This window comes from Protopterus annectens, chromosome 12.part0 (assembly GCF_019279795.1).
Source record: "Protopterus annectens isolate FY-2018-M chromosome 12.part0, PAN1.0, whole genome shotgun sequence".
Classification (NCBI taxonomy): domain Eukaryota; kingdom Metazoa; phylum Chordata; order Ceratodontiformes; family Protopteridae; genus Protopterus; species Protopterus annectens.
The window spans coordinates 90,175,826-90,199,656 of NC_056746.1; the positions used below are offsets into that span (position 1 = coordinate 90,175,826).

Sequence of the window (23,831 nt, forward strand, 5' to 3'; positions counted from 1 at the left end):
GCTTGGAATTAGGATTGTACCTCCAAAAATAGGCAAATCACGTTCAGGGGAAAATCAGGCATGACACTAAGAATATTCCTCCAAACGTTTTTATGTGGAATACTATGGAGGCATGTGCTGCTAACAATTTTTTTTTGTGAGATGGATGTTTCCAACTTGGCCAAGTACTTGTTTCTCTCACATAAGTATAGTGATGTGCTAAGTAATTAATCGTCTCTGAGCATCGAACAATTGCTATGCTGTCTCCGTTTAGCTAGAACTATGAGGCTGGTAACTGAGGATGTAAAAAGTCTGACATGTGGAGAGTCGGGGAAGGGACTGCAGGTGCAAGACCCTTACTGTATGTATTGGACAGAGTTTATAAACAGGCTCCTCCTGGCAAACATAAACATGTTTTTAAATGTAAAAAAATGTAAAATTAGCAGAAAACATTTGTTGTGTCTGTGTATCTAAAAATGTAATTATTGGAATGATTCTGATTTAGTCTGCATGTGACAGGTAGTGCTGTGATTGGGGTTTTTGTGGACTCCCCGATAAGATCATAGGAAAGTGTTCTTCCTGTTGCAGCATGAAAAAGGCTCCCTTGTATTGTTATGGGTTTGGTATAAGTAAAACCACTTGGTAGTGCAAAACAACTTACCTGCTGGTTGTGTAGCCAGCGTAAGAGTTACGGTAGAAATATTACCATAAAGGATTAAGTACAAGCAAGCAGGATTTAATTTCACTATACACTTCCACACCATAACAGTTTAATAACTGTTGTCTGGATATTAGCCATGCCAAATCTACGACCATTACAGTTCTGTTATACTCCAAACACTGGATAGTTAGTACCACCAGCCTAGACATTGTAACTAAAGGCCAGAAGATATCAGCAGATCAAAGAATGCTAATGGATACAGAGTATCTCTTTTAATGGATACAGAGTATCTCTTTTAATGGATACGGAGTATCTCTTTTAATGGATACAGAGTATATCATTTATATCGATAGCACTGACTTGGGTAATGTATTAATTTATATTAAGGGTGCTTTCAGAGGAATGGTATAGCTTTCCAATTAAGGTAGGTAGCAAAACTATAACTACTGGTGTGCATTTAAGTGCTAAGGTTAACATTCATTTAGAAAGGGGTTGTACTGTTGGAAATAACAGCACAAGAGAGGCAATAACATTCAGTAGTAAGAACGTTTACTGTTTTGCTTTAGGAGGTGTTTGGAAGAGTCTATGTTAAGATGGTGATTATGTCCAGAAGTAACATTATATCACATGTCAAGAGAGAATGCTATGACCCAGAGTTCATTGAACTTGTGATTTATATGCATTGTGGTTCATATGGGACTCTCTACTCTGTTGCCAGAGTTACATTTATCTATTTCACTGTACATAATCAGCAGCACCACGACTGTGTAACCCTTAACTTCCCAGGTTGCTGTTTCACAGTCTTCATGCCTTGCTTTGTATTTTCTCCCATTTAGGTGATGAATGTCAAGAGAGATTCTTCTGTGGACCTCCTTCTATCCATTCCTCTTCCTCATCCCATCAGTCTGAAGGTCTGGATGCCTATGACCTAGATCAGGTCACCTCCTTCTTCCGGAAGTTCTCACTGGAGAGGTACAGTATTTCCATTGTAACAGTAGTCTGCAAAACAAGCAAGGGTTCGTGAACCATGAGTTAAACAAGATACAGAACTTGGAAATTTTAAGCAATTTAAGCAGAACAGTTGAGCTTCTGAGTATCTTGGTGGCCCAACTTCTGTACAGCATTTTAGCCATTAGAAAGCGCAGATTACTTTGAATTTGTTACAGTCAAAGTGATGTTTTTAATATTTGATTGCTGTAGTTTCCATGGGCATCAAATTCTATGATCTTATACATATAATAGCAAAAATTAACTTTTTACATTGTTCTGTGTTATTTTTCACAACTGTTTTAGGCAAATAAAATGATCTGTTACATTTTAGAATTTAATTACAGCTATATTATGGTCACATGGTCATATATATATATATATATATATATATATATATATATATATATATATATATATATATATATATATAGCTATAGCTGGATCTACTTTGCAAGTTCGAACTTTCAAAAGTTCGAACTTCATATGGTCAAGACCATATCATCGAAATTTTGAAAGTTCAAAACTTCAATAAAAATAAATTAAAACAATTTTTTTATGTTTATGCAGGGGGCAAGCCCCCCGCCCCCTATACCCCCTGCTAATTAAATATACCAACTACGTGATCTCACTACAGTGAAGGGAACATTAAATTTCCCATTCCTCGCTATACGGTGATCCCCATTTAAACCGTTTGAAGTTTCAAAACTTTGATCTTATGGTCTCGACAATATGAATTTTGAAGTTTTGAAACTTCAAGCTACCAAATTAGACCCATATAGATAGATATACTCATGCATAAAGCTATGGATCTGTGTGTATTACTTCCAGAGAAACTGTATAACACAATTTTCATGTATTAGAAGTGTCAGCACCTAAGAAACTGTTTTCAGCAATGTGACCAACCTGTAGTCTTATGTCTATTTCTTAAAGATGCCATATTACCAATAACAGATAGTTTAGTTTAATTAATTTATGGAGCAAAACAGTATTTTTCATGGCCACTAAAAAGGTAAGCTTAATGAAGTAGGTCTTATTTCATCTATTGATAAATGCTGCAGCCCCTGTACACATTAATAAACATCCTACACCTTTCCACTCACCTACTGCCTTGCAACCTGCAGCTACCTATTTCTACTGATTGTCTACTGCTGTATTTTCTACTGATTGTCTACTGCTGAATATCTTCTCCATTGTCTCAACCCGCTCCGTTCGCCCTGCGGGCTCACTCCGCTCCCCTACCCTACCCCCAATTCCCACCCACCCCCACTACCTCTACAGTTATACCTAACAAACCACACCCCCTACCTTTTCTGCCAATAGGAGCTTATCACCTGAACCACTCTACTCTTTTCCCTCCATTTCTCCAAGCAATTTAACCACACCCCTCACCTCTCATCCAATTAAATCCAACCAGCTGTAACCTATCCACTCCTTTCCCTCCACTTGTTATTTTTTTTTTCTCAACTAAACAGCCTCCCTGACTTATATCCAATAGTAACCTCCACACCTACAGCCTCTCTACTCTTCCTAACATTCCCAGTCCACTTCTTCCTTTCACCTTATCCTGCATTACAGCATCACTACACTTATACAACAATCTACAGCATAATAATAAATACCACAATGTATAAGCACCCCACCATATCCATAACACATACCTTACTCTTACTATCAATACTTCCAACTTTAACAATATCACTTCTTCTTACCTCCTACGAATACCCTCTACTAGCACACTTTCCCAACCCCTCTAAACATACTACTGCAGCTCTTCCTACATTCCATAACCAACATATCAACATCACTTCTACACCTAACTACCATTTACCGAAATACCATAGAATTACCCACTTAAAATATACCAAACAAAATCCAAAAAGACTACCTCTGCCCCATAGCAAATTTACAAACCTTTCTTCTCAAACCCTTCTCTGTCCCCTTAAAGATGGAGATATTCACCCAAACCCAGGTCCTATTAGCTACACTAATAATCAGAACTTTAATCAAGTCCCAAATACTAGTCCTCTACCAAATAATCACAACTCACTCTCTATAGCAAACCTCAACATACGTAGTGTTAACAACAAAATAACACAACTGCATGCTCTCTTAGAACACTACTCCTTCGACATAATCTGCCTAACTGAAACCTGGCTTAAACCTTCTACAAAAGACACTGAAATCACCCCTCCTGGCTATAACATCCTACGCCTAGACAGGGCGGAGAAAAAAGGAGGTGGAGTAGCCATCCTATCTAAATCTAGCCTTCAAATAACCACTTTCCAACAAAACCCCCCTCAGGACTCTAATGCAGAAATTCTGATCACCAAACTGAAACTTAACTCAGTCAAATCTATCTTTATCATATGCATCTATATCCCCCCTGGAAATAACATTTCCACCATCGAAAACATCCTATGCTGGCTATCCCTAAACTTACCCCAAGAAACATTCATCTTAGGCGACCTAAACATTGATTGGCAAGCTTGCTGTAACAAACTCCCTACTAGCCACATTAACCTTTATGGGTTTACCCAAACAATCACCTCCACCACTAGAATAAATAAAGCCAACAATAAAGAAAGCATCCTAGATTGGATACTCACCAACAATCAGCCCCATATTTATGAAACAGGAACCATCCCTGAAGATATAAGTGATCACTTACTTACCTACATTATCAGGCTCAAAACTAACCCCCCTACTCAAAGCATAACTAGAACACTCAGAACCAAAAAGAAATTGAATTTGGAACTCTTTAGAAATGAACTTTATGCTTGTAACTGGTCACCCTTGAAATACCTTCCCCTAGATGAAGCTGTAGACTACTTTAATGCAAAATTCCTAACAATACTTAACCATCACGCTCCCACTCGATCTATTAGAATTAAAACCAAATCTGCCCCATGGCTCTCAATAGAAACAAAGCAGAAAATCCAACTCAGAAACAAGATCTGGAACAAATCCCGCTCTACAAAGAACCCAACAGACTACCAACACTACAAACTACTACGAAATCAGACCAAAAAAGCCATAATGACCGATAAGAAAAGCTATTACCTAAAATCTCAGCAAACTTGCAAAAATTGCCCACAAAAATTCTGGGCCAATATAAATGAACTACTACAACCTAGTAAACCTACCACACCCAACCCACAAGGCTCTGACACAATGAACCACAACCAAATTGCCAACGACTTTAATTCCTTCTTTACAGACACAATTCATACGCTGGCTAGTCAACTCTCTACAAATGACACAGTTACATCTAAACATGACTTAAAGCCACCTCCCCCTTTTCTCTTCCAACCTGTCCCCACAGCCTACATACTCTCACTTATCAAAAAACTCAAACCTTGTACCCCCTCTGCTGACTTACTACCCAGAATACTTGCAATTAGCAGACAGTTCCATAGCCTACCCAATTTCCATACTCGTAAACAGAACCATCACAGAGGGATATGTCCCAAAACTTTGGAAAATATCTCATATCATCCCTCTTCACAAGGGTGGAAATTCTACTGAATTTTCAAACTACCGCCCTATAGCCCTACTCTCTCCCTTATCAAAAATCATGGAAAGATGTATACACAAGCAACTCCTAAACCATCTTCTCAAATACAACTTACTTTCTAATACCCAGCATGGCTTCAGACCATCCCATAGTACCACCACTGCCCTCCTCTCCTTTACAGACACCATCAACAAAAATCGTAACCATAACACACTTTCCTCAGCTCTCTTCCTAGACCTGTCAAAAGCGTTTGACATGGTAAACCACCAAATACTCATAAATATCCTCCAATCTATGTCACTAGACACCCAACCCATTAACTGGTTCAAATCCTACTTAAACGACCGACACCAAGCAGTTCTCTGGAAATCCACCCTATCTTCACAGCTTCCTGTAACCATTGGTGTTCCCCAAGGGTCTATATTAGGTCCCCTTCTGTTTTCTTTGTTTATCAATGACCTACACCAAATAGTTCCACAAGCTACATGCATTCAATATGCAGATGATTCCACACTCATTTGCTCAGCCACAACAGTACCTAATCTTCACTCCCTTACACAACACATATTTAACTCCGTTGAAGAATGGTTTTCCCAACGCTGTCTCCTACTTAACCCCAAAACCAAACTCCTCCTCTTTACACCCTCCAGTAAATCTCCTCCTATAGACTTTACAATAACATCTAAAAATGGCACACCTATATCTCAAGACCTCACGACTAAACTATTAGGAATTACCATAGATAACAACCTTAACTTTGATACACATATAAACAACACCTTGAAAAATACTAACAAAAAAATAGGCTCTCTCTACCGAATCAAACCTTTCCTCACTCCAGACTCTAGAATTACTATTGCTCAAACCCACCTTATCGCTCCCCTCCTTTATGCCTCCCCCATATTTACAAACCTATCAAAAAAAAATCTTCTGAAATTCGAGAACTCTTACCACAATATAGCAAGATTTGCTACAGGCAACCCATTCAAAACCCACCATTGTATCAATCTAAAACTGCTAGGCTGGCTTGAATTTCAGCACCAGCTTAAAATCAATCAATTAACCATTGCCCATCAAATTCTGCATCAACCTGACAAAACACCTATACTATCTACCCTTATCCACCCCTACCATAACCTAAAATCCCTAAGATCTGCACACAAACTACTTGTAAATATTGATAAATCAAACAACAAAGCCGGTGACTCCCTCTTTTCCAACACTGTTGGAAAACATTGGAACCTGCTCCCCTCTGAACTTACCACTATTCCCTCTAAATCTCTCTTCAAAAAGAAAATTAAACTCCACCTCAAATCTCAATGGATGTGCCCCTGCACTAATCCTGACTAATCACTCTATGCCATCAGACAAATCCCTTCATCATGAAACCCTACCCCCCTCTTATCTTACTCACTCTCCCTTTTCAACCTCCCCCTCAAAAAAAAAAAAAAAAAAAAAATTTTTAAAATGTAAAATTTTTTATGATGTTAACTGTATAACCTGCTTGTAATTTTTTTGGCTCAATTTGTGTGTACTCTTTGCATATTGTTACCCTTACTTTCTTGTAATATCACAAATGTACTTCTTCTTAAACTCTGGAGCTTAACTCCTCGGGCCTCTACTGAAAATGGACATATATCCAGCTAGACTAGCCCGGTCAACAAATGTAAAATAAAAAAAAAAATGAAATAAATATATGTACATGTGTAGATAAATCAGTAATGCCCCCCCAAAAAAATTTGCTGACTGTAACAAATAACTTCATGAATGAATGAGCGAATGAATGCAGCCAAAAATATATATGAAAAGACTATAAATATTGAAAGAAATTTAAGGATATACCCTTAATGAGAAACCACAAAGTCAGGAAATAAAAAAAAAGTTGCCCAAACAGTCCTCACAAGCCTGTTATAAAGGAAACTCAGAATAACTATAAGAGTTAAGATGTGATTGTGAAACTTGTCTAATGTGAAAGGGTAAAGGCAATTGTGTTTTTTTTAACTACAACAGACAAACGCATTGGAAAGACTATCCTAAATTGTGCATACTGTTAAGAAATGACATGCTCATCTCTGTGCCACGTGTATCTAATATATTAGATGATATTTTGTGTATTTCTCATAGCTGAAAATGACATTCTAATCCAGAGAGCATCATAACCTGGTTTTCCTGATATAATCATAGCAGCAGCTTAAAACATTATTTATTTATTTACTTATGTACTTCTATTTGTTGACCAAGAAAGTCCACTGGGTCAGAAACCCATTTTCAGTGGAGGTTCAGGGTGAAAAGCTCCAGTTACAGATCAAAAATGTTTACAACAAAATAATATTTGCAATAATAAAACAGTGTACAACAATTGTTTATACAATTTCCTGCTGATTAGTAATACACAAAGTAGAAAGTTATACAATCTGGTAAGGTGTTAGTAGTGCACACACTGTATTTTTAATGGCATTTATTGTATAGAGGAAAAAAAGAGAGTAGATACATTCATAATAAACAGTTCATTTATGCACTTCAATCATACCTCTCAACTTTGCAGATTTTCACAGAATGTCCAGGTTTTTGCCTCATATTTTTGGTCCATTTTTCATAAAATTATGTTTTTCTGGCAAATAAGTGATACATCATTAAAGACTGAAGTTAGCAAATAATGACAGACATTTCAGTTTCAGACTTCATAACCTTCAGAAAATTAATGCTAATGCAAAATCTGTTATTCTATCAACTTTCTAAGATTGTAAGAGCAATATTTAAAATTTGTCGCTATTTTTGGGCCTTTGTCCCACTTTTATTTTTGGCTTTATCCAGGTTGCTCGCTCTAAGAGGTTGAAAGGTATGACTTCAGTACATGGAAAGTTTAAGTTTAGGATTTAGTGTAATAATGATTATAGAGACAAGACAGCGATTGCCATACCTTAACTGATGTAGAAAAGTAAATGAAGTTCAGAGGATTTACAAATTATTACTTGAAATAGAAAATAGTCATACTAGTCAGCATTAAAGGAATAACTGCAGGAGTCCTAAAAGCAATTCAAGTGATTTTTTATGTTATGTTTGACACAATCACATCAAAGCCATTGATTAGAAACATAAAGAAACAAAGTAATCAAAACTAACTAAATACAGATATAAAAGTCCAGTGTCATAAAATTACATTATAAGGGGGCTCGTATTCAAATGTACTAACTCTGTTGCCACATAGCGATTTAATCACGAGGCAAATCTTGTTGCTTTACTGACTCAGCATATCTGCTATATACATCTCTTTTCCTCTTTTCTTAGTTTATATACTTTATTTCTGAGTCATGCTTTTGAAATGGTAGCAGCACTCTGCCTTGCCTTATGATGCCTTGATTATTTATCTAAAAAATAAAAAAAAACAGAGAAACTAGTGGTCTTTAAGCTTCATTGAGCTCAGTTACAATAATTTCCAAACATCATGAAACCCAGGTAGGGTTCCAATGCAGCAAGCCTTTATTTGTCACAGACAAGTGATCCTCAGTAACCAAAAAATCAGAAATATTTTAACAATGTTAAACATATCAGCATTTCTAGGATCATAGGAGATTACGAGGCTATTGACCCAGAGGTCATTCTAAACCTAGCCATTTCATCCCAATGTAATGCCACAGAAATGCTAATCAGTACCTATGATTACATTTAGTGATGACTGCTCATGTCCAGGAGGGTTGTGGGTGCTATCCCTGGTAAGAATTTACGGTGCCCAATCCACTCGTTTAGACTCCTCTTGAACAGTGTCATAGAGGTGCTCTGTTTCACGTGAATTGATAGCCTGTTTCAAAGACATGGCAGTCACTGGGAGATAAATCTGCCACTCCATCGTGGCCTATTTAAGTCACAAGCCATATTTAGGTCTCTGGAAACGGGTAGCCCTAGGTCCATTTTAGTTACTGTTATGCAGCAAATTCATTAGGTTTGGATCTTGGAATGCTCTGTAGGCCAGGCATAAGTCTCCACTAAGAAGTCTATATGATAGAGTATAGTGACAAGGACTTTAGTCAGTCTGGGTAAGGCATATGCTGCAACCCCTTGATCTTCTTTGTTAGAAACCTCTGAGATTTCTCCAATTGCTACAGGTGCTTAGTACGGTACATGCCAAACTGGGAGATATACTCAATTATGGGCCGGATAAGTGCAGAGACTAGAGGGGTTATCACCTGTTTTGCTCTTGAGGCAATGCCTTTACTAATCAAATGTGCTACATAGAAAGCTTTCCTTACTACAGTAGACACATGGTGGTCAAAGTTAAGGTCACAGTCAACTTGTGAACCCAGCTCCCTTACCACTTAGTGAGTACTTGATTTGATAGGGTGAAGGGACATTGTTTTTGCTGACGGGAATGATGATGCATTTCTTTGCACTCAGTTTGACACTGCAACTAATGCACAAGTCATTGGTCTGCATGAGACACTCCTGGAGTATACTGACATTGTTTTGGAATTCAGTGATTGCACCTTGTTTGTAGTCATCTGAAAACTTGGTCATCCACAACCCTTTTGTTTTGACCTGAATTTCTGAGAAGTATATACCAAACAGTAGGAGTCCCAGCACTGACCCCTGTAGCACCCCACTGTTAACAAGTCTGCTGGATGATGTGGAGTCACCCACTTTGATAGTGTGTCTGGTTTGTGAGACATTTGGCAACCTATCTTAAAATGAAGGGGTTTGCATTCAGTTTGCTAAGTTTATCTGTAATGCCTGAATGTGGGGTGGGATTGTGTCAAAAGCCTTTGCCAAGTTGAGGTATGCTGTGTGCACAAATTTGCCCTCGTCAATGTCCATGGTCACATTCAGATTTAGCGGGCAGGGTCTGTCCTTGATGAAGTAGAATTGGGTAGAAGCCAGGGTTTGGAGGTCACCTATGTCTTTATTTATGAGGTCCATAATAATACATTCCATGGCCTTACAGATGAGGCTGTTAAAGCTTATGGGTCTGTAATTACCCAGGCCTGTTGCTAGGCCACTTTTGTGGAGCAGAATAACTGTAGCTGTTCTCCATTCCCACGGGAACAAAGCCTGTGGTTAGGTTATGATTGAAAAGGGTACTTAGTGGTGATGCTAGTTCATGTTTTAGCCTGTTTAGAAGACAGCCTGGGATGTCATCTGGTCCCATAGAGACTGTGTTTTTTGCCTTGGACAAGGCTTTGAAGACCTGCTCTTCAGATATGTGTGGGGGTGGGGGAGTTCTTGGAAGGTTCCTGATAAGTTACGAGAGGATAAGTAAGTGACATTTTTGCCGAACCTATCCGCTAGCAGGTTTGCTATCTCTGTGGGATCAGTGTGTGCGATACTGGTGGTCACTAGTTCTGCACATGCTTGGGTGATACCTTTTAGGCTATGCACATAGCTGTAAAAGGCCTTATCATTGTCCTTGGCTGTACTTACTAAGTTTCTCTCAAAGGTGCTATTGGAGCATTTGACAGGTTGTCTTATTTGCCTAGTGAGGCTGAGGAGGGTGCTTTTCCATTGTTGGGGCCTTGCCTTTGTTTTCTTGCACAGCAAATTTTTGCATTTGTTGCAACGTTTTTTGATGCTCTAGCTTTGATTCTTTCTGGTATAGCCGAGTTTATATACTTATACAAGTGATTGTACAGGGCTTTAGTGTAAGCTTTGGGGTAGTTACCACTTCCAGTTTGTGGTGGGTCTTGGAATGCATTTATACCTTCACCTAGGAGGGTATAGTTTGCCTTGGTGAAGTTTTTTAGTCTGATCTCACCCTTTGTGAATTCTGTTGTTAGTGACAGAAGGTGACTGATTTGTGGTCAGTATTAACTAATGAGGGCCAAACAGTTGCAGCAGTGCATCTGTTTGACATGTTGATGAGTGTGACACCCGTGCCCTGGCCCAGCAATCAAGGAGCCTCAGTCCTCACCACTAACACCAGAGAGGGTGTCTGATATATGAAAAATGGATAACAAATGCACACAGTAAAGTGCAATTTCCCTTAAGAGCACACAGAGATCACAGTCAGTCCAGGGCTGGTCGCTCCCTTGCTCCCCAGGTCCCCAATAGGACTCCCCACTGGCAAAGCTATAGGGTTCAGATCTCAGCCTAGTTCAGATCTCAGCCTAGCTGACTAGCTAAAACCTCCAGTACCCTCTCTGTCCAAACAGTGCTTCATGTCCCTGCCCAAGTAGCTGACACACACACACACACACACACACACACACACACACACACACACACACACACACACACATGCGCGCACACACACACACACACACACACACACACACACACACACACACACACACACACACACACACACTTTGAGATGAGTATTTATACAACTTAACAGAACTCCTTGGAAAAGCTGACACAGATTCTCCAGCTGTGCCCCTTTACCCAGACTATATGGTAGTAATTACTGCCACCACCAGCTAATAATTATCAGCTACTCAAAGGCCCTTAAAAGGGTGTTCAATTATTACTGTTCAATATTAATATCCAGTAGTAGTGTAACATAAGCAATCAAGGGTTACTGGAAGGGCTTAGTCCAGGATCACTTATAAGCATGCAATGTACTCTAGAGCTTAAATTATCTCTACATAAACCAGCCACAGTTGAAAAGGGTTTAAAAATATTTAATTATAAATACTAAAAACACAAGACAATACTACTACACCACAGTGCTATTCAAGAGTTCAGAGATCACACAGAAACTGGAAATAATTCAGTAGTACAGTTATGACATAACAGAAAAACACTTAGTCTAATCTTTATAGTCCTAGCTATTTCTGCAAGAAACACACTTCTAAGATAACTTAAGACACAGGCAGAGTGCTGATAAGTTGGATATCAAGACAAAAATGCTTACAATCTCTGTTTCTCACTGTTTAAATTGAAATGCCAGTTCTGATAAACATTACATCATCTTTTTCACCCTTCCTGGAGTTCCCAGGCTGCACATTAACTGCATTTACATTTGTTTACACTTAGAGCAATAAAGGACATTCCACATGTAAATTCTGGTCATTAACTTTAGCCTTAAAACAATAGGCAGGAAGCCCCCATCCAGCCAGACTGGAGCCGACTTGTAAAACATCAAAGGCAGTGATGAAATAATTTTAATTTCAAAGGACCAACAAGAATTGCTTGACTTAGCTTTCTTTACAGCAGATGGCAATGTCGCCACATTGTTTTACGTTCAACATTCACAGCATTTACAAATAATAGAATTATGTACCAAATTCAATTTGACTAGGCTGGCAGCCTTTACCCATCTCTACCAGTCTTCACATTTCTCCACCCATCTCTACCCAATCTTCCCAATTAGGACCAGATCTAGAATGTTTGTTCTTTTTGTTGGGGTAACTTTTGCACTAGAAAGTTAGGTCTAGTGTAGGTTTCCCAGCTGATGGTGGGATAACTGAAATCCCACATAACCAGTGTGTTTGGTAAAATTTGGATTGTCTCCAGTTTGGTCAGGTAGATTCCTTGGATGTCATGACCCATGTAGGGGGATCTATAACTGGCTTTGACATGAATGGGGGGTTTTACCCACCGAAGCTTGGACTTGGAGTAACTCCATAGAGTTGTTCAGTCTAACTAGACAGGAGGTGTATTTATCTCTAATATACATTGAAACACCAATTCCTTTAGTTTTCACATGTTCATTTTGCAGTCTAAAGGTGTGAAAGGCATTGTATCCTTGCAAGACTAGAGTACTCTCTGAGGTCTTGAACCAGGTTTCTGTGACTGCACAGACATCTACATCTTCTAGTGATAGAAGTGCTTCCAGGGAGTGCAATTTTTGGTTTAAGCTCCTTGCATTTAGAAGCATGACCCTTATTTTGTTCTGATTGGTTAAATTCACATTGGTAATGGTTGTTTTCAAGACCTTGCTGAAAAATGGCACTATGGGGATGCAAAGGCCTTTGCCAGCAGATGAAACCTAGAGGTGCTAGGTGCAAACCATCTCTGGCAAAGCAGCAAAGTTTGTCAACCATGTCATCCCAGGCTGACAAGAACTGGAGCCCCTTTGAATGACAAGAAAAACTAAGCTAGTTATTGAAATCAATCGGTTTTGTTTATGCTGTGGCATCATTCTAGGTGAGGGCAGTATGCTGCTCAAGGCTAGGGACACATACTCAGAGAGCTCGACCATGTCTGTCTTCATATAGTCCAGTGAGGTATGTTTCAGGTCATTCATATCAACATTTACTATGACAGTGTCATAGTGGCACTTGTTACTGAGAGACCTGAGTGCATGCGTGATCTGATGAATCCTGGCACTGGACAGGCAGCTAACCATGACATTGTCTTTGTCCCACCTGGTGAGTGGGACATCCATGTGTTTCACTACTGAGTGTCCAGTGACAAGAAAATTTGTTTTTTCAGTGTTGCACCTTACAGGTTTGCTGGGTGAGACACTGGCTATGTGTCATGGGTGGTGTGGGTAATGTGTTAGTTATAGCAGTCTTGTGTTTTGGAGGTCTCTGGTATTTCGGTAAGTTTTTCAAGAGAACCTCTGCATGTGTGGATAATTGTGTTTGATGGGTACTGTGTGTATGAGTAATGAGATGGTGAGTTGACAACCTTTTCTGTGTTACTGTTTTGAGTGAGAGAGAGCCTGGATTCAAGATTCTTGGTGTAGAAAAATCTCTCGCTACTTGTATTGTTTAATGTTAAACCAGCCAATTCATGGAAAACAATATAAACAGGGTTGTAAAAGTGCATTTTAGAACAACAAGTACCCACCCCCACATACAACTACTGATTATATCAAACTAAATCCTAGTTAAGGAAAACACTACCTATTTGCAACCCACATTCCAAGATAAGTTGTTAAGAAAAGCATAACATACATAAAAAGATACACATAAAAAGACTTTTAACTGAAATTGATTTCAGCTAGCTAATGCAACAAAGCCTTCAAAAGGTCTGTGACAAGAACTAAAGTCAAGAAAAACACATGGCTATCTAACCATAAACATAATCAAACTACAACACTATAAATACAAAAATTCATTTATCTAATATCTATTAAATATTCTTCTATGTGTAATAGTGTGCATAAAAAAACAAACTTATTAACAGCTGAGAAAAAAATGTCAGTGCTTTGCAGCCCCCAAAACATGTTTATACAATGAAAACTAGTAGGAGAAAACACACAAAAAATAGAGAAAACAGTGGATGAAGTAAACTAGTAATGTATAAAAGTGTGCATGTGTATCCACCAGTGTGGTAAATTGGGGAATTATACCAGTGCTACATGGTGGAGTGAAATAAAATGTATATTTTGAATTTACCGTTTAAATCTTTGGTGTGATGCAATAAATCTAATCAAAGCAGAATTGAGGTTAAAGTAACTACACATTTATATAGGGTTCCTATTAGATGACCAAAGGCGCATTCTAAATGCATCTTGGTCTAACTTAAAACAATGAAAAGGCAAAACAGCGAAGCGGCTTTTAAGCAAATTCTTTCCCAGGCTTGGCCGCTTCTGTTACTTTTGCTGTTTTTGGCACTGTAGTGTGATCTCAAAGATGGTATATTTAAGTAGGGGGTGTGTGGTGGGCACAGCCCCCCCCCCACTTTATGTATTATTTCAATTTTTCTTCTTTTTTTTTGGAACAGTGATTTTTTTTCCTCTTGGAAAATAAATTGCTGTTCTGAGCTTTCGAGATTGTAAGCTTTCGCTTACATGGGGGGCGATTACTCATCATTCACTTTTTTTTAAGCATTAGATGATATAATATAGACTATATATATATATATATATATATATATATATATATGTGTGTGTGTGTGTGTGTGTGTGTGTATATATATATATATATATATATGCATTCTACGCATCATTTGTATTATTATTTAGTATATTTTTAGTACATAAAAATATGCTTCATAAATTCCCTAAAAGACCTTTACAGATTGTGTGTCAGGTTACATAAATTCATCGCACTTACTAGACCAATGGTAGTTAAGTCCTGGTTTTCTGAATGCATTTAATTTCAACTGCCAGCATAGTTCTTTTTTTATCCAACACACACTATTGATGTCCCCTTCAAGCTCTTCCATCTCCCCACTGTCCAGAGTGATAAATTTAAAACCAGAATGTCTGGGGTGTTTTAGTAACTGTTTGGATAAGGTGTTCTTCTGGCATTTACATCTGATGTCAGAAAGATGACCTGAAATCCTCCTTTTCAATTTATTCATAGTTTTAACCACATAAAATGCAAGGCAATCATTACACGTGGCCCTATATACAACTTTTTCAGTATTACAGTTACCACCCACTGAAAATGTCACCATCTTTTTAAGATAGGGTCATTCAAATGAGTCACACTCCATCAAATATTCACAGACAGTGCAGTGGGGAGGCCCACAGAATTTAGTGCTCAGGTCATCCTGGGGTTCCTTAGTTTTCTTTTCCACGTAGCTACACATGCTTCTGTCCTTTTTATATACAAAAGTGGGGTGATCTCCTAAAACCCTTACAAGCTGCTGATTGTCAGTGAGGATGGCCCAGTTCTCCTTAATAATGGCTTTAATTGCATTGAAATCCCAGGTGTAAGTTAGAATGCACCTGTCCTTACTTTTCTCTTCTTTTGGGTTAGTGTGTCTTCATTCCATAATTCTACCAAAAGGCCTGTTTCACATAGGGTCATTATTAATTTTAGAATCTCTAATGGAATCCAGGATAACGTGTAAAATGTTTGATTCATATCCTCTGGTTCAGAAATCATTTTCAAGATCATTCATATTTTTGAGAAAAGGGGCCAAATCTGTGGTAATTTCTGCAAATCTGTAGCCTTGTGATTTTATTAGATTGTGCTTAGTTTTTACTGGATGCATACTGTCTCTGTGAAGTAAGTAGCTCACTCATGTTGGTTTCCTGTACAAGTTACTAATTAATTTTCTTCTGCCTTTATCAGTACTGACAGTCATATGAAGGAACTGCACTAACTCTGAGCTGATGGAAGTGGTAAATTTCAGGAAGGAGGTGGAGCTATTGATGTAATGTATAATATCACTGAGTTTAGATTTCTCACCTTGCTAGACTATGAATACATCATCAATAAAGCAAAGGTAGCTGGTCATAAAACTCCAGTATTCCCTTCACAGTACAAATTCCTCCTTCCACTTGCCTAAGGCTACATTACCAATGTTTGGAGTCATAGCCACATCCACAGGTATCGAAACTGAACAAATTGTAACTCAACAAGTTTATTAGCTTTACCAAGCATTCAGTTATTTACTTATTTATTAATAATTGCTCCATATTTTTTTTTGGTTTATAGATTTCAAGCAGGTTTTTGTTTTGAGTGCACAGAGGGCGATTTGGAAGATAATGATGAAGTACTGAGGAAATAGAAGGGCAGGTAGAGGGGTTATATTGTATTTTATGGGTTAGAAGAAGTTGTGTATGGGGCTGCTTGATGAGTGAGTTCTAACCAGTTAACAGCACATAATAGAGAGCAATGATGAGCTTTATGTGTCAGGTTAGCTGCAAATCTAGCTATAGTATTGTATAATTGCTAATGTTATGATTTGAGAGAGATGTGGATGTTAAACAAAATAAGAGAGCCATAGAGAAGAGAAAGTAAAAGATAAGCATTAGGTAGGGTGATTATACTGGAAGAAGTAAGATTTTTTTTCTTTGCTTTATATAGTAAACCTAGCTTTTGGTGAGTTGTCTTTATACAGTTTTGTAAGTGAAGATCAAACTTTAAGCTGTCATCTATGATGATTTCAAACAATCTGGTATGGGTAACTACTTCAGTAGCTGCATTGTTTAAAGTGGTAGTGTGGAAGTTTCAATTAGCATTGGCATGGAACTTTGGAAAATAGTAGTAAGTTAATGTTTTTGAATTACGTAAAATTTGGTTTTGATGTGACCACAGTTCCTTTAGGATTAAGTAAAAGTTAATTTTGATGTAACTAAAGTTCCTTTGTGATTAATTAAAAGTTAGTTTTGATGTAGCCATAGTTGGACTGAGTTAAAAGCATTTTGTGTCATGGATTGAAGGTGTAGTGGGCTGTCAAATGAGCAGATAAGAGCTGAGTCATCTGCTTACTGAATAAGGCAAGCTTGCTGAGAAGATGTATATAGGTTATTGGTGAAAATGTTTAAGAGCAGTGGACCGAGAATAGAGCCTTGAGCAACACCAGTTTTAACTAGGAAAAAAGATGAGAAAGAAGGGAGCCATTTGGTAGATCACTGTCTTTTAGACTGGTAGTTAGAGAACTATTGATTAAAGGCACTGATGTCAGACTCAGGACTAGTAGAGGTTTGAGGTAGATTAACTGCTTGTTGAGAGCTGGAAGTAAGACAGAATATGATGTTGATGAAGAAAGTGTTAAACTTGGTAGCTGTTTCTGAGGGAGATAAGTCTGGTTAGGGGTTTGGTGAGGAAGGAGAGCCAGGTTGAAGAATTTTCTTAATTGAACTCCAGAATTCCTTTGAATTTTTATGCTTATCTGGTGGGTGTGATTAATATTTTTTGTCTAGGTGACTTTGCTTCTTGGTGAGGTTGTGCAACTTCTTGTATAGGTATAAGGTTTGAGGGGTGTTATCTTGGTGCTATTTCCATGCTTTGTCACATTTTTGCATGAAAATTCTTGTAGAATGAGACAGCCAGGTGAGGTGATGAATACATTGTTGCATTTGTTGATAGCTTCATATAGGGGTAGGGTTTTGAGTGGAGACTGGTTGATAAATTTTAGTAGATTATTGAGTGCATCAGGATGAAAGTTAGAAAGATTTGGGTAGTTCTGTATTGATGTTTTTCAGCTGGTAGGTGATTTCTCTATTGGTGAATGTAGGGTGATGGTCACTAAGGGAATCGAGTAGGACCTATGAGGCAGCATACTTGCTGGGGTCAGAGACAAGTATCCAGGTAAAGATAGACTTTTTTTATTATTCACTTTGATGATTTGAGTAGTGGAAGAAGTAAGCTTTTTGAACCCATAAAGGTTGGGGTGTTAAATGCTACAGATAACCAATCAATATTAATGGTGTCTAAGATAATGGATTCAGTAGTAATACTTGTAGTTATCCAACAATGACTTCTTCTAATAAGCTAATAGTATTACCTGATGTCGTGTAGAGGACAAATATGCAAACCTTCGTATGTTTATTAACATTGAGAAAAGATATAAGAAGTTCTGCACTTTGGAGGAGTTGGTATGTTAGTTTTGAGTGGTGAGAAACTTAAGACAATTATTTACAATTGCAATACCTCCCCTTTTTCTGTAGTCTGTCACATCAAATTGTACTGGAGCCAGGGGATAGAATTTCAGAATATTTTATATGGTGTTTTATCCATATTTCAGTAATGACAGTAATATTTGGTGAGTATTTAAGAAACCATGCTTGAAGGTCTGTAACTTTGTTTGCAATGCTTTGGATGTTAAGGGAAATAAGGAAAAAGGTTTGTGGGTGTTGTGTAGGAGTTGGAGGCAGAAAGTGGTGGAATGACAGAAGCTGGGGGGCCGTAGTGAGATGTCACCACAAATAATGATTTTAGAGAAGAGAGTATTAGGGTTAATCAGATTTGTTTTGTTTTTATAAAGTACATGAATCTATTCCAGTTTATGTCAAAGTGAACAGAATGGTTAGTTGTTTTATAATTAAAAAGGTGAATGGGTTGGACATTAACTAAATTTGAGGAAATAGGTATGAAGGAGGGGTTAGCCTGAGTATAGGCAGGGTGGTCAGTCGTGTGTGAGTGTGAATAAAGTCTGAAAGTATCATGGCAGGTAGTCAGGTGACATGAAATGAATAGTAGAGATGGGGAAAATGCAAATGGATAACATGCTAGATAGAGGGGAGCTATGGTGTAGTTAAGGGGAGATTATAGTTGAATGAAGAAGAAAAGATGTTAAAGGAGATGGGAGGAAGATGGGGGGGGGGACAGATGAGAGTAGAAATGGCTTGCTGGGGGTTCCAGGCAGGGTGGTCCATTATTATGGAGGTGGAGAAAGGTTAAGATTTTAATAGAGTACAGTCAGAGGAAATGTAGAATATACTGCAGTGTGGGCAGCTGCAATTGTGAATTAAAGAGAGTATTAGGAGAATGATTAAGTGGGTGATACGTATAGTGAAAGGTTTGTGGATATTATGTTTTCTGTCAATATTATGAAAAGAAATGTAATACTGAAGAAGGACTTGCTGAGGAGGAAGAAGTGAATGTTGTACAAGGGGGGAAGAGAATAAAATATAGAGTGTAAACTTCGAACAATAGAGAAGAGTAAATTAGATGAGGAGGGAGAGAAGAATAAGTGTGAAGGGAAGGTGACATAAGATTGTAAACGGTTTATGTAAATTCTATTGGATAATGAGGTAGTAGCAGGGACTCGTGAGGCTAGTAGGAAGAAGAGGTAATAGAAATGAGGAAGGAGGGAGGATATGTTTGGTATAAATTTAGATAAAGATGGGTGGGGTCGGACAGGGAAGCACAGTAAGCCTAAGCATTGAGAGGGTGAACAGAGCCAGTTATCACCCCTCACAGATGGTGGTATTAGCCCAAGCAAAATAATCAATAGTAATGGAGGTATGGGAAGGCTTGATCAGCAGTGTGTGTGTGTGTGTGTGTGTGTGTGTATGGTTTTCCTATAATATTGTGAGTAATACTGGAGCAGAGAAAGTTTAAAAAAGTTGGTCATGGGTAAGAAAGCCATACTTTAAAACAAGGACAAGTTGCTCATGGGCAAAAAAGCCATATGTATCAAAGAAAAATGGCTTTAACACGTCAGAAGTACATTAACATGCGAAGTGTTATTTTCCTTTAGTAGTAGCACTGATTGCAAGTTCAATGCTAGAGATGGATGTAGCAGCTTACGTAGTGGCACCCAGTGTGTCAGTCTATATACTGTCTCCATTGAAAAATGTTTTTTTGCAGGCTGCAAATCCTCCTAGTGAAAGAAAGATATTATTTTGCAGAAAGATGGGTAAACACATGATGTTCGAGAATAGGTGGAAAGGGCAATCTTGCAAGCCTATTAAAGAAATAAAATTTGAGTTGCACTAAAATTTGGGCAGATTGTTGAACTGACAAAAATGTATAACATTTGATTAATTTCATAATCTGTCATTTAGGACTTACTTTATTCATGCTTACTTGCAATTAATAATCTACTAAATTAGACGGTAGCTAACATTAACTGAGAAAACTACTCGTGTACCAACTTCTTAGCTCAACGCTTTCTGGAATTCATAAAGTCCAATGCCCTGGATCAACTTATCCACAACCCCACCAGGGGCAACAATATCCTAGACCTAGTCATTACCAACATGACTGACCGGTGTTCCACACCTGAAGTCAACTCCTCGTTGGTCCGATCAGACCATAAGCTAATCACCCTTGATATCCACATCCCACCCCCACCCCCCATTAAGGAAACCATAGTAAAAAAGTTCACCAAAGCCAACTTCATGCTTCTTAAGACAGAAGTGGTGAACTTCATGACACCCATGCAGATGGACAATACAGTTACAACTGCTGAATCCTACACAAATGCACTCTATAAGCACTTACATGAGTGCATGGATCATGCTATCCCAAACAGAACCAAAACGCTATCCTCCAAAAGAAGGAAGCCAGTCTGGTGGTCCCCTGCCATAAACAAACTGTACAACAAAAGGAAGAAACTGTTGCAAAAGAGAGTAAAATCCCATGAGTGGAGGAGCTCCCTGGTCAGCCTCAATAAGAAGCTGAGATCTCTTATAAGATCCTCCAAAGCTAGCTATGAAAACAAAATTGCCACTAATTCCAAAGACAACCACAAAGCATTCTATAGCTATGTCAAGAATCTCGATGGCAACACCCAGATCTGCTCTGAGCTACAGCACAAAGGCACGAAAATTACAGAACCAACTGATATTGCCAACATCCTGGCAGATAGGTTCACTGCTAACTTTACCCCCCACCCCACCCCCTAAAGGGCCCATATCTATACAGGAAGAATGCAGAGTCCCTGTAATCACAACTACGCAGGTAAAAACTGCACTCTCTAAAGCCAAAAACACATCATCCATGGGTCTGGACAACATCCCAGGCTGCGTTTTACATGAACTTCAGAACAAACTGGCTCCCCTCTTAAGCACCATGTTCAGTAATAGCCTTGCATCGGTCTTTGTGCCCTCTGAATGGTGCACAGCAACAGTTATCCCATTCCACAAAGGAGGAGACTCCACTGATCCCGGGAACTATCGACCTATTAGCCTGACGAGCCTGGTCTGCAAGGCCATGGAATGTATCATCATGAAACTCGTAAACAAAGACATTGGTAACCTCAACTCTGGATCCCACCCAGTTCAGGTTTGTGAAAGGCAGATCATGCCTCCTGAACCTGATCAACTTCTTTGAGGCAGTCACCAAAGCCGCAGATGAGGGTAAGGTGGTTCACACAGCTTATCTTGACCTCGCCAAGGCTTTCGACACCATCCCCCATTCTAGAATTATAGCTAAGCTCATTAAACTAGGTATAAATCCATACGTCACAAGATGGGTTGCCAACTGGCTCACTGACAGAACCCACACTGTAAAAGTTGCAGACTCCAAATCTGACCCCAAAGCAGTGACAAGTGGAGTACCACAGGGTTCCGTCCTGGGACCTCTCCTGTTTTGTATCTGCTTCTCTGAAGTACGGGCTAACACAGAAGGCCTCTGGCTAACGAAGTTCACAGATGACTGCAAACTAGGAGCCATAGTCAAGTCCCCAAATGATGTGGACATCCTACAGAAGGGCCTCACTGAGACAGATGCCTGGTGTCAGAATTATGGCCTCAAGCTCAGTGCCAAAAAGTGCAGTGTCATCCCCTTTGGTAAAAGCTCTGTACCCATGAACTACCACATAGGTAGCAATCTACTTAACACCAAATGCGTGATAAGAGACCTTGGGACCTAGGTGGACAGTAGTCTCTCCTTTGATAGTCACATCGCCACAGTAGTCAGGAAGTCCTTCTACATGGCACACCTCATAAAAGGGTTCTCATCAAGGAAAAAAGAGGTCATTGTTCCCCTCTACTCGACACTCATTAGACCCATTATAGAGTATAACGCCCCCTTTTGGAATGTACCTTACAAGACATCTGCAGCAGCTGGAAAGGCCACAGAAGTACCTCACAAAGAGGATCACTGGCTTCAAACAAATGCCCTACACTGACCGCCTCAAAAAACTCCAGCTTTACTCCGTAACATATCGCCTACTCAGAGGCGATCTCTGCCTAACATATAAAACTATGTCAAACCCAGAGCTGTTGGACATGCTACACCTAAAGAAATCCCAATCCCTCCAAGCTACATGCTCTAGGGACCTAAACCTTGTCACCACAATAAACAGGACATGTTGGAGAGATAGATTCCTGTCCCAGAGACTTCCCATACTCTGGAACAGGTTACCCATCTATGTCAAGCAAAGTTCTTCATTAGCATTCTTCAAGAAAAATCTTGATGAGTGGATGGGAAATAGGAAATACACTCCAGGGATCACTTCTGTGTCTCTGCTCGATAGTGGCACAGGAAATTTACTTTCTTGGGTGGAGTAAGCCAGGGAACCTTGTTGGCTAGGCTTACGTAGGCCCTTGGGCCGATAGCCTAGTACCTGCCTATGAACCTATGAACAGTCGTGTTCTTCAGCAGGACTTGTAATAGGTTTCCAGCTTCCTTAAATTCAGTGATGGGTTGTTAAGGTGAAGCTGTTACCAAAGCTAACATTGCAGATTGCCCTGTTTTAACTGCCTCATCGTGATTACCTGTAACACCAAACTGATAACATTAGTTGCATTCTTTCACTACCTAAAAAGTAATTCAGACAGGTTTTGGAATGTAGGGGGTTAAGTATTACATGCAGTAGCTTGCTTAGGCAAGGTCTGTCCACAAAAACATTTACTTTCAATACAAACCGCAGCTTACACCCACAAAGATTGCACGATTACTGTTGAAATTAGTGCTAGTAGCATAAAGGCAATTTCATATCAGTCTCAGAATATCGTTATTTTAAAGCATTCCAGATGCAGATCAGTCTTTTAAAAGCTTCATAAGATATGCGGTCTTTGCTATAGAACCCACAGTACAATACCAGCATTTGCAGATTAGCACATTTGAGATACATCTTTGCTGCATAAAGTGCACTGATGCAGCAGTATTCACAATGTTGTAACAATTGGAAATAACCACTGTAACCATGTTTGTACAAGTATCTTCAACAGTAATGCAGTCCTTAACACCACTGTAAGCAGGCCTGTACTAGTAACAACTTCATAACAACAATGCAGTCCTTAACTTACGCATCAGTAAATACACACCAGTATTCACATACAAGCACTTCTGAGATAATTACTTACAATGCAGTTTGTGAAAAATGTAGGTTTCTCAAATTTAAACAAGTCTTTACAAGCAGATGATACAAGATGCACACCATTGTCAGGATTTGAGCTCTGCAGTGTTAAGCAATCTGAACATGCAACAAGTTCAGTTATACCCCAAGCATAAACAATGTTTATAAAATCCAGTTTAAAAGACAGATATAAAAAGTCTTTGGTATACAAAAGCAGATCAGTTAAACTCCTTGCTTACCCTGAGCAACATATGTTATTTTAGTGGTTTGCTTAGAATCATATGCAGGTCAAAACAGAAACTAATTGATCCCTCTGACCATTTAGACATTATTTAATAAACTACACTGTCCCGTTTAAACCAACATCCATTA

At 38.8% G+C, this 23,831-nt stretch overlaps 1 protein-coding gene across 2 annotated transcripts in view; it reads left to right on the forward strand.

Annotated features, from left to right (window-relative positions):
* CARD11 (caspase recruitment domain family member 11) overlaps positions 1-23,831 on the forward strand; it is a 2,459,919-nt gene that overhangs the window by 1,765,655 nt on the left and 670,433 nt on the right. For both annotated transcript variants that reach the window (XM_044089102.1, XM_044089103.1), the window contains one exon: positions 1,477-1,612. In XM_044089102.1, coding sequence (XP_043945037.1) covers positions 1,477-1,612 — 136 coding nt within the window. The remainder of the gene's footprint in view (positions 1-1,476; positions 1,613-23,831) is intronic.